General features: G+C 50.8%; 1 protein-coding gene across 1 annotated transcript; it reads left to right on the plus strand.

The window, feature by feature from the left end:
• Nucleotides 1–11,320, plus strand: P2RX1 (purinergic receptor P2X 1). The gene is made up of 13 exons (XM_058037708.1): nucleotides 1–137; nucleotides 3,392–3,539; nucleotides 3,933–4,004; nucleotides 4,807–4,876; nucleotides 5,362–5,458; nucleotides 5,704–5,784; nucleotides 6,929–7,070; nucleotides 8,180–8,310; nucleotides 8,908–8,998; nucleotides 9,668–9,733; nucleotides 10,289–10,381; nucleotides 10,892–10,939; nucleotides 11,258–11,320. Exons 1-12 carry the CDS (start codon nucleotides 1–3, stop codon nucleotides 10,934–10,936), a joined length of 1,173 nt encoding a protein of 390 aa, XP_057893691.1. The 3' UTR covers nucleotides 10,937–10,939; nucleotides 11,258–11,320.
• Nucleotides 11,321–11,581: the final 261 nt, after the last annotated feature.

Raw genomic sequence — 11,581 nt, forward strand, 5'->3', positions numbered from 1 at the left:
ATGGGGCAGAAGTGCATGGACAAGCTGTCCTCCTTCCTCTTCGAGTATGACACCCCTCGGATGGTGCTGGTGAGGAACAAGAAGGTGGGACTGACCTTCAGGCTGATCCAGCTCATCGTCCTGGCGTACATCATCGGGTAAGGCTGCCCAGCACCTGCTTTCCCTGACATTAATGCTCTGCCACTGGGTTAAAAAGCAATTGAGAGAGAAAGGCTTCTATATCCCCTATATCCCAGTGCAGGGGGGTTATTGCTAATGGCTTCACATCCCCCTGGTTGTGGCTGCTCCCGTGCAGCCCAGTGTCTCACCATGGCTCTTTTGGATGGCTGCTTAGTCCCCATCTCCTCCCCAGAAGCTCCTGTATGTCCAGGCTGGAGACTCATCCATCCCTGCCCAGCCCTGCTCCACACACTGCGGCCCCGTCCTCTCACTACAGAGAATCCAGATCCTGCTCCAGCTGCTGGACGGTGGCCTGAGAATCTGTTGTTATTTTTATTTTCATTTATATTAAATAAGAGGCATTTGGGGCCAGTGCAGTGATTTGTGAGACCCGAGCGGCTCAAGACAGGGCCATAAATCTCCCTGTTCACCGCTCTGACGCTGCGGCCGAGACGCAGCTTGGCTCCAAAATTCCTGGTCTTATTTGCTTCTGGGAGGCAGCTCCAAAAGCAAGGGCAACTGCTTAAAAAAGGCAGTGAGTGGAGCAGGCGGGATCAGAATGGGTGAGGATGTGTGTCCTCAGGTGCCCTGGGGCTGCTGCTCCTGCTGAAGTTACTCTGTGCCTGTCCCTCAGTGTGGGACGATGCTATGGGATGTGATGGTTGGTAAGCCTTGGCTGCTGTGGGATCAGCACCCTTTCACGGGGAAGGGCCCCAGGGCAGGATGTTTGAAAGGAAAGGGGGTGTCTGGCCATGAATTGAAAAGTCTGGGAATTTTTGGGGTGCAGAATGTCTCATGCAAAGGAAAGGCAGTGGCTCCCTGGGCTCAGTGCAAGGGAGTCGCTGTGGGGAGCAGAAGTGCTCATCCCTCCTTTTAGCACAGACTCCTTGGGAAGGGTAAAAACCTTCTCAGGGGATAAGTGTGGAACCCCCATGCTGGTCCCCCCATTAATCCCACCCTGCTCACCAGCACTTTGGCTCCCAAGGGTTATCCTCAACCAAGGTCTCAAGGATGTCTCAAGGATGCTCTGTTGCAAAGAGTTTTGCACTGGTGTTACTGGGAGCAGCTTTGTTTTTCCTAAGGACTGAGCCTGTGAAGTCCCAGGGCTCCAGTCCCAAATGTGGCTGGGGGCAGCTGCTCCTGTGATGGGGAGCTGGCACAGATGGTTGTGCAGGGCAACTAAGGAAATGTGGCTTAAGCAGCTTGAAGTGAGACAGGCAGCCAGGAGGGAGCAGGAAAAGAACCAGCCAGGGGGTGACAGCCAGTGGCAGAGCAGAGGAATCTGGCATGAAGTTGCTGTAATTCCCAAGTTTTTCCTGGTTTGTTGGGATGGGTCTCCTCTAGCAAGGGGCTGCCTATGATTGCAGCTGCCCACAGCCCCGCCAGCCCCTGGCTTCCCCTCACTGCTGACACCACTGCCCCCAGTTCCCTTCTCACAGCACTACTCCCAGTTCTCTGCCCACAACATTGCCCCCAGTTTGCTGCCCTCACCAAGCTACAATGCTTGAGATTTTCTGTCCTTTGAAAACAAATTTGGCAGCCAAATGTGTATTTATTTACCATTCTCCCAGCAGGCATGGGATGCTCATGGAAATGTGTGTCTGCTAGAAGGACATGGCTGGTGCCATCAGTGCACAGAAATGGGGCCAGCCCCCCTGTGAGACCCTGTGTCACCCCTGGGGAGCAGTTCCTTTTCCTGTGATGGCTGTGATAAGGTGGTATCACTGCTGCCCAGGACATGCTGGGTGCTTTCAGGGTTTCGCTTCCTGAATTCTTGCATGCAAGGAGCTGTGGGCTGAGCCACAGGATGAGGCCAGAAAAGGGGAGAGGGCTTGATGGCTCTGCCACATCAGGGTGTGACACCAGGGGACTTTTACAACCTGGGCAGGACTTGCTGCAGCATTTACAGCCTCCTGGGAAATGGTTTTGTTTGTCATGACCCTGGCTTTGCCACAGGGGGGGTGGGGTTGCCCAGCCCTGTGTGCCCATGGTCAGCTCTGCCAGGGGGGGATAAGGTCAGCAGCAGAGTCTGTGCTGGAGGCTGATCTAGAGAAATGTTCTGCCCAGTTCACATGCTTCTGCAGCCCTGAGGGCACTGAGGAAGATGCCCACTGTAACCAGTGTAACTCAGTACGTTCCTCTGCCTTGGAGGAGGATGTTGGAGCTGGGTGTCCCAGCTGCAGTGGCAGCAGTGCTGAATTTCTGCTCCCATCCCCATGCTCTGGAGCAAATGCCATCCCTGAGGTCCTCTTGCCCTCAGTCCTGGGATGCTGATGTGGCTGCAAGCTAAAAGCTCCCTCTCTAAGAAAGTCCAAACAGAAAACCTCCAGGCAGCACCTGGGCCTCCCCATTTCCCCCGTCTGCCCATCAGCCAGGTGTCAGAGGCGAGGTTGACACACCAGGCTGGTGTCATGGGCTGTCCCATGGGTATCCTGCTGCCTCTGTCACAGCCAGCGGGACCGATGCCTGCGGCAGAGGGGACAAAATCCAGATCGCTCCTTTTTTAGTGCCGAGAATGCTCCGCGGCGCCGCAGGCACCACCCGAAATGGGCGCTTGCCCATGTTTATAGTGTCCCTGAGTCAGAGTTAATCCAGCGGCAGCTTGTTTATGCTCTAGGTTAAATAGTGTCAGGAGCCTGTCCTAATGGCTGTGTGATGGGCTGGGAAAGGCAGGCAGAGCCCTGTTCTGGCCACACAGTGTCCCCAATCCTGCTCCTGCAGCCCTCTTGCACACAGGGCCATTGCTCCACATTCCCTCTGCTGGATGGGAAAACAGCAGCTCTGGATGTGAACTGTGTCCAGACTCAGCTCTGTGTTGGTGCTGGAGGCATTGGGTTTTGGAGAGTTTCTCTGCAGTGAATCAGGAGGTCAGGAGCGTTGGGGTAGGTCATTGAGACCAGCAAGCTGCAAACCTGCCATAGGCTTTAACCCTAAATGACTGATGGCTACTGTGCTCCACCTGCCTTCACACACCCCCAGCCACAAAATGGGTCCCAGTCCCCAAAACACATCATCCTGGCATGAAAGTTGGGTCCTGCAGCTACCACATGCCTCAGGCAAAGGGTAGGAAATTTCAACAACGTGTCCCTCATCCAGCGGGAAGAAACTTGGCAAATGATTCCCCATGTGAGACTTGGTAGAAAAAGCCCCAGTGCACAGGTGTGTGCTGAGGATCTGGCCAGTGGAGGAGTGCTGGTGGCCATGCTCACCCTGCCACCCTTCCCTGTTCCAGGTGGGTGTTCCTCTACGAGAAGGGCTACCAGTCCCAGGACAGCATTGTCAGCTCGGTCTCCGTGAAGTTGAAAGGGCTGACATTGACCAACGAGAGTGTCCTGGGTCCTCACATCTGGGATGTGGTGGATTATGTTTTCCCACCCCAGGTAAGGAGTCAGGGTGGATGGTTTAGGGATTTGCTTTTGTCCCAGTGGCTGCTTTTCCTCCTGTGCTGGGGTGGAGATGGGTCCTTGGCATAGGCTTTCCATGGGGCTAAGCATGACAGGGTGTCCCTGTGGTGGGAAGGAGTTTGCTCCTGTCACAAACCACCTCTGCCCAGCTTCTCCCTGGGGAGCATCTGGTACTTGGGACCCACTGCGGCTGAGGGGGCACATTGGAGGCTGCCTCCAAAAGGATCAAGGTTTCTCCAGTGCCTCTGGAGCAGTGTCTCAGGCAGCAAGTGGGGTCCTCCAGTGTCCCTGGGGCTGGTGGCACTGCAGGTCCCCACCCAGGGAGAGGCTCCTGTGCTTGCTGTGAGCTCGTTGGCTGTGTCTCCACAGGGGGACAACTCGTTTGTGGTGATGACCAACTTCATTGTCACTCCTGGACAGAAACAAGGAACCTGCCCAGAGGTAAACACACCAGCTTCCTTCAGTGGGCTAAGCTTCTGTAATTCAGGGGATTGTGGTGGAAAGACTTTTTCTGACATTGAGAGGTTTAGTAAAAGCCTGGGCCTGGCCCCATATTTAATGTTCCTGACTCCTGTGTGGTATGTGAAGACTTTTATTCTGCAGAAAAACAGGTGGCATCCATTTTTAAATTCCCTTTGAAATGATCAAGCAGAGCAGACTTGAGGCTTAAATGAAAGTATCTACCTGGAGTGAATAAATTGCCTTTTTTCCTGCTTTATCTGGACTGCCTTGGTTGGGAAGCAGTATATTGTAGGGGGACACAGTATGGGTAAATGAAGGTTATGTAGAATGTAATCTTATCCCCCAATGAGTTCCAGCTGGACCCTATTACTAAAGATTAGGAGCAGGCTGGATGAGAACAGGCAACACCTGTAGCAAATAAGAACAAGTGGTATAAAAGACTGAATTGGTGGGGACTGGAGGCAGAGGAGTCAGATGGCTGCTGCAAAGACTGGGAATAGGCAGTGCTCAGAGGAGCTGCCTACAAGGAACATTGAGGAGGTGTGAAACTCTGAGGCTATGGAACCCTTGCACCATAATGATAAAAGAACTCTTGATATATAAGACAACATATAATGATAATAGAACTGTTGTAATATATAAGACAACAGTATATGAACAAGGTTCTGGTTGTAGTTGAGCAGTGTTTCCCTCAAGAAAAATGCTGTCTGGTGAGGCAGGAGGGACAGGGGATTGAAGCTGCAGGCTGGGATGCTAAGAGGTGACTGCTTTCTCCAAACAGCTGCCAGATGCCGGGCTGTGCACACAGGACAGCGACTGCAGCAAAGGGAAATACAGCCGGCAGGGACAAGGTATGGCACACGGTCCTGGTGCTCCTGGTGAGACAGCACTGAGGAAAGCTGCCTGGCTGGGGTGTCCCCTGGCTGGGGGACCTGCTTTGAACAGGAAAACCTCTGACATGCTGGTTGAAGGTTCCACATGGGCTGGTCCAGCTCTGCTCTTTTGAAAGATACCTGAGCTGCAAACAAAAGGTTAATCAGGACTAAGCCATTTCCCCCAAACTGTTGTCCTCTTATTAGCTCAGCATTTTCTTAGGTGTGTTTTAACAAGGAAAATCCCCAGCTGCTCTCCTGTACAGCACTGTAAGAGAAACCACTGCCCTGAGCTGAGAGGCCACAATGAATTTCCTAATTGCTTTAGAAAGGTGCCAAAGCCCTGAGCACTTTGTGTCTTGAATGCCCTTGGCAGAGCTGAAGCCCCAACCAGATCCCATCCATCCCAGCGTGAGGCTGAGATTTCACAGGATCCAGGGTGTGAGCAGCTGTTTCCCCCACAGGGCTCATGACCGGCAAGTGTGTGCACTTCAACGGCACTGTGAAGACCTGTGAGATCTTTGGCTGGTGCCCTGTTGAAGTTGATTACCATGTTCCCAGGTAAGGAATGATGCTGGTGCCCTCTTTCCCATCCCAGCTGCACTTGGTGTGGAGCAGATCAAGTTGGGGCTCTATGGGATGTGGCCAGGACAGCCTGTGTTGTGAAAGACCAGGAAGGGGAGGGATGAGACCACCAGTTTTCTGGGTCTGCTTTTCTCAGTTTGGGTGAATTTCCACCAAATGGAGCTTTCTCTAGAACCTGGAGAGCCAAGTGATGGACACATATCTATATTTGTGTTTTTCAGCCCTGCCCTGCTGTCAGAAGCAGAGAAGTTCACCTTGTTCATCAAGAACAGCATCACCTTCCCCAAGTTCAAGGTATCCAGGTAAGGAGAGGTTGAGGGGATGGCTCCTGGTCAGTTCCTCCAGCTGTGTCCCTCAGAGGAAACCATGGGTTCAGCTGGATGGGTGTAACTGGAGGATTGCCCACCTCACCTTCTCAGTGATCCAGGACTACTCTAACTGCTGCACTGAACCCCACATTAGCTCATAGGAACTGAGACATTTCCCTCCTGTTGTGTCCCACCTCAGCTGGTAGCTGTAGTTACTGGAAAGATTTCTGGAATTAACCTCTCTTGAGTTACCCTCCCAAGTTGCAAATCAGTTACTCTGATTTTTCATTTTTCTTCTCTGAAGACAAAATTAAAATACCACATGGCCAGGATAAGCTTGGTGCCCCAGAGTCCCCCTTAACATCACAGATCCCACCTGTTTCAGCAAAGGGTGGGGTTGGCAGCACTGGGGGAAATGCTGCTGGCTGAAGGCACCCTCCTAAGACGATTTATGATGGCACTGACCATATATCTGATTTGGAACAAATTAACAGAAGCTGTTTGTGCTGTAGACAGCGGATTCTTTTCTCTAAGCTGATCTCCCTGTGCTGCAGCCAAGGTTAAGTGTCCTGGCAGCCAGCATGCTTGGCGAAGTCCTGGGCTGACCTCACACCTCCCAGGAGGTGGCTGGGAGAGGGGATCCCCTCCAGCTGCAAGGAGAGGCGGCCCAGGTGAGGACAGGCTGAAGAGGACAGAGAGGGAGCAGGTCCTGGCAGTGAGGGTGGCTGGGCTGGCTGCTGTGGGGAAACTTCCTGCCTTTGATCATTGCTGACAATTTACTGCTGAGCATCAGAGATGGGATCAGTTGGAGCAAGGCACAAGGCTTACAAAACCACAGGATGATTTTGGGCAAAAGAGCAGAGTGGGATGGAAGGCAAGAAGTTGCCCTTTCCTTTTAACCCTTGTGGTAGGAGACAGCAAACTCCAGCTAAATGTGAAAGGTGTGGGATACACTCACCATCCATGAGGTGTCCCAGATAAGAATTGCTGGAGCTCAGAACACTGCCTAGCAGAGCCCATGGGCAAGTGGCATGTGAATGGGAGAGTGACATGGACTGGGCAAGGGACTTACAGAGGTTTTCCCCCCGCCAAATTATTGTGTTACTGAGATTTTTTCTCACTCTCTTTTCGTTCACAGGCGCAACTTGGTTGAGAGTGTTACTAAGCAGTACCTGAAGAAATGCACCTATCACAAAGTCACCGATTCCTTGTGTCCTGTGTTTGAACTGGGATACATAGTGAAGGAATCGGGTCAGAATTTTACCTTCCTGGCTGTTAAGGTACTTCAATTTCAAATTATGTTCCTTGCTGTTGACGGGAAAGGGACACTCAACAGTGCAATCACTGCCAGCTGTTGAGATGATTTTCAGTTTTCTCAAGAATTCTTGAGAAAACAAGTGTCAGAATTATCTCATAAAGATTATGAATCTCCTTGGACATGGCCTAATATTTACATTTTTCTTGGAAACTCTTGAGAAGATTTGACCCCCTGGCAGTAAATCCCAGGGTTCAGCTTGTTTCAATTTGAGCAGTGAATAACTAGATCTGTGTGGCCAAATCCCATCTGATTGAGCTTGGAAATCCCAGCTGGATGGTCAAATATTGGTCATTGCACAGTGCTAACTGCAGCCTTTCCCCTGGCTCCAAAATGCAGCTTTGCCTAACACTCCTCAGGCTGGTGTGTGGGAGTATCTGCTATCTCTGCTGCAAAACCTTGTGATAACTTTGTCAGGCATTGGACAAAATTAGAGGCTTGCATATATGAACATTTATTGCATGGATTGGATCAGATGGCCCAGAGAAGCTATGGCTGCCCCATTCCTGGCCAGGATCTGAAGAAAACTGGTCTAAACAAAGGTGTCCCTGCCCATGGCAGGGTTTGGAACAAAATGGTTTTTATGGTCTCTTCCAACCCAAACCATTCTAATATTCTATATATTAAAGGTGTAAAAATACAAACCTCTGGGGCACAGCTATTTACAGCCTGGAGTGAGCTCAGGAGGGAGGAGGGACTCCTGCATTTCCTGAGCAATCTCTTGGGCATAATCAGGCAAGGGAAGGCTGTCCCACGAGGACCAGGAGGGATCTGTGGTGAGCACTGTTTCTCTGGACTGTGCCTTGAGCACAGGATTCTGATCAGAAACAAGAAGGCATGAATTTATTTGTGTATCCAGCACTCAGGACAGAAACAAGAGTCTCTGCAAGGGGTTATGTACAGGCCACAAAGCCAGGGCTGCTCAGGAAGGCTGAGGCAGCAGTGGGATGCGTGAATTAGGAGAGCTGGGACACCTCATGGCATTGAGACAGGGCACCTGTGAGAAGGGAAAGCATTTCTCTGTGTGGGCCAGGTCCAAGGAGGGGCAACCTTGTGACTCCCTCTTGGCTGCAGGGTGGAGTGGTGGGCATCACCATAGACTGGAACTGTGACCTCGACTGGCCCCTGCGCTACTGCAAACCCATTTACCAGTTCCATGGCCTGTACAACGATGACAGCAATGTTTCACCAGGGTTCAACTTCAGGTAAGGAAATACCTGCTGATTCTCCAAGTGTAATTCAGAGGTGACAGCTTCTAGGTTCCCATTCAAGGGATGGTGGAAGGCCAGAGACTGTCCTTCAAAATACTCACTACCTTTGCAGGGCCAGGCAGCAGTACCAGTGCTCTTTTAAACAGCATCAGAAAAGTGATAATACAGCCCTTGCCTTGAAAATTGCCCCATTTCCTTTCCATCTCCTCCCCCTTGCAGGCTCTCCTGCTTGGCTGAGCTTTTGGGAAGCCCCTTGAAAGACTGGAGATGGTGTAGGATCATGTCACATGTTCTCATAGTCTGTATCCTCTGCTCTGTGTGAGTTTGTCACCAGTGTTTCATCAATATCTGTAACACACAGAATTGGGGACATCAGATCAAGCAGCAGGAGCTGGAACTCCATCCTTGCAGGCAGGGAAACTGAGGCACAGAGAAGAGAGGTGCCAACAGCCCAGCTCCTGCAGGGGGTTTGAGGAGAAGGTCAGGACAGGTCTGTGATAGCACATTCCCAGATCTTTGTGCAAGATCCCAATGCTGTAGGACTGTTGGACCCCCTGGCAGATCATTAACACTCACCATCTAATTGCACAGATATGCCAAATACTACAGAGAAGATGGGATGGAAAAGAGGACACTCTACAAGGTGTTTGGGATCCGGCTCGACATTCTGGTGAATGGCAAGGTAAGGGTGGATCCTCTGGGTCCCTGGGACAGCAGAGCCATGTCCTTGGAAGGGACCAGCTCTGGAACACAGCACCAGGGTCCTGTGGGATCAGGAACATTAGTGTGAATGCTTTCCTTGGGTGCTGGCCTGCTCACAGGAACCCTTGGGAAATTCTGGGGAAGGGAAGAGAGGTGGAAAACATGTTTTATAGGTCACATCTTTCAGCTGTGGCTTGATCAGTGGTTTTGTCTTAAAAAAATTGTGATGGGAGTGGAGAGGACTTGGTAAACTCAAAACCTTTTACTGTTATTTGCAAAAGCTGAACATTTGCATTTTTCTATTTTGTCTTTTTCTTCCCACTGGGAGAGAAGTCTTCTCTTATTGTGTTCCCATGGAGAATATTCAAATTATATACTTTTTTGTTTGGTTACTTTGTTTGGGTTGGGTTTTTTATATTAAAAATACAGGAAGAAAAGTAAGTTCAATTTATTTCAGCCTAAAACCAACCTACAATATTTTTCTGTTCGACCAGCTCTTTCCTAGCTCCTGTTTCTCTGTGTGCTGTGGTTGTGGTTTGGTTGCTGCAAGGCACTTTTGCTGAGCCCCACCTACAGCTAGAGCACCCTTTTTTTTCCCCCCCCCTGGGCTGACTGTAACTTATCACCTATTTTCTCTGACTTTATCCAGGCAGGCAAATTTGACATCATCCCGACCATGACCACAATTGGCTCTGGAATTGGTATTTTTGGAGTGGTAAGTTCAGATATTTCCAGCCTCTATATGGAGACTCTCAAATTATTCTTCTTGCCTGTGACATCCGTGGGAAGTGTCCTTGAGCTGCAGTGAAATACTGGCTACTGCTCAGGGAATCAGGGGATGGGCAAAAGGGGGAAAGGAGGTGCTCTCCTGCCTTGTCAGCTCGGGAAAATAGATTCCTGCTGGTCCCTAGCGGATGTGAATTCTGCCCTGTTGATGAAGGGAAGGCTGGCTCTCTTGGCAGGTCTTGGTATCCTGATGGTTTCAAGTTAGAGCTGGCATTGAGGAAGAGTCTGCATGTGATTGGCAGTATTTAATTCAGGACAGAAGCCCAGTGTGTGATTTGGTTATGGCTTTAAAAACTTGAGTACAACTCAAAGGCTGCTGTGCTCTGCACTTACCTAAAGGGGAAACATTTCATTTTTTGTTGGCTCAAATCACTTAAATTGAAGTGACCCTGAATTGTGAGGCAAACTGGGAAAAACTGGAAGTACACAGTGGTGCAGGTAATCTTGGAGGGCAACTCCAAACCTAACTGCACTTTGATTCAAGGCCTCTGTCCTCTGTGACCTGCTCCTGCTGCATTTTCTCCATGGACGAGACTATTACAAGCAGAAGAAATTCAAATATGCAGAACCGGAGCCTGTAAGTAACAGTGAGTGCTGCCCTGCAGAGGCTCTTGCGGGGTGTGTGTGGATGTGTGCATGAGTAATGATGCTGTAACACAAACATCCACGCTGAGGGGCAACCAGGCGCCTTCCTGAGCCCTTGGGACTGTTGGAGACTGGGATCCATGAATCTTCTCTCCAAAATTACTGAGCTGTTGTGTGTGACTCATTGTTAATAACTTTATTTTCTGCCTTTAACCCCAGATATTCCAATATCTGGTAATACTTGCATTGCTTCAAGGGAAGCAGGGGCAGATTTGTGCTTTAGCAGACTAGGAAATTTTTTTTTTCTGCTCTTTGAGAACATCTCCATGACCATGGAATGTTTCATGGCCTTTGAAAGGATACAAAAACATTTCCCCTCATATTCATCTGAAAATATGTGTATACACTGGGGGTTAGGAGTTGCTGCCCAGTCACATTTCCCTGACATTAGAGAGGAGCAGGTCTGTAAAAGAATCTTTGTTTTCTCTCCTTTAACCCCTAGTCAAAGTCGCATAAGAAGGTAAAGGAGCCAGACAACACACAGTGAGAGGTGAGTGGTGTTTCCCCAGCCCTGCTAGCACACATCTGTCAGGGATGAGGGCTGTAGGGCTTGGGGCTATTCCAAGGTGTGTGAGAAGGCAGGAGGGTTTCAGGAAGGCAGCAGGGATCCAGGGAGGCTTGGAGGAGACCTGAGCTGTGGGCTGCAGTGCCTAACATGGGGTCAGCACTTCCCAACATAAGCAATTGCATGGGGCAGCAGCAGATGCAGGATGTGGGTCTGGCATTGCATCTTTGATGGCAGCATCTCTTGAAAAAGGGCACTGGGGGGCGAGAGACCAGAAATCACTGTGCACCTCTCTCTCAGCAGAATCCACACTGACTGACAAACCTGCACCTTCCTCCTCCTCCTCTTCTGCTACAACACGGTGGCCATCCCATCACCTCCCTGGGCCAGCCCCAAGAGCAGCAGAAGCAGCGTCCAGCACCAGCTCATGGGAGGTGGTGCCCTGCAGCCAGGCAGGGGCTGGCTGGCCCAGCACACAGCCTGTGGTGGCACCTGCCATGATGCTGTGGATGGGTCAGACTAAGGGGTCTTGGGGCCATCTGCCAGCCCTCTGCAGGGCACTGGGTCTGCTGCCTCCGCAGGCCCTTCAGAGGAGCTCGCACTCACACTGCACCTGCCTGGTGTGCC

This window comes from Melospiza georgiana, chromosome 19, assembly GCF_028018845.1.
Source record: "Melospiza georgiana isolate bMelGeo1 chromosome 19, bMelGeo1.pri, whole genome shotgun sequence".
Classification (NCBI taxonomy): Eukaryota; Metazoa; Chordata; class Aves; order Passeriformes; family Passerellidae; genus Melospiza; species Melospiza georgiana.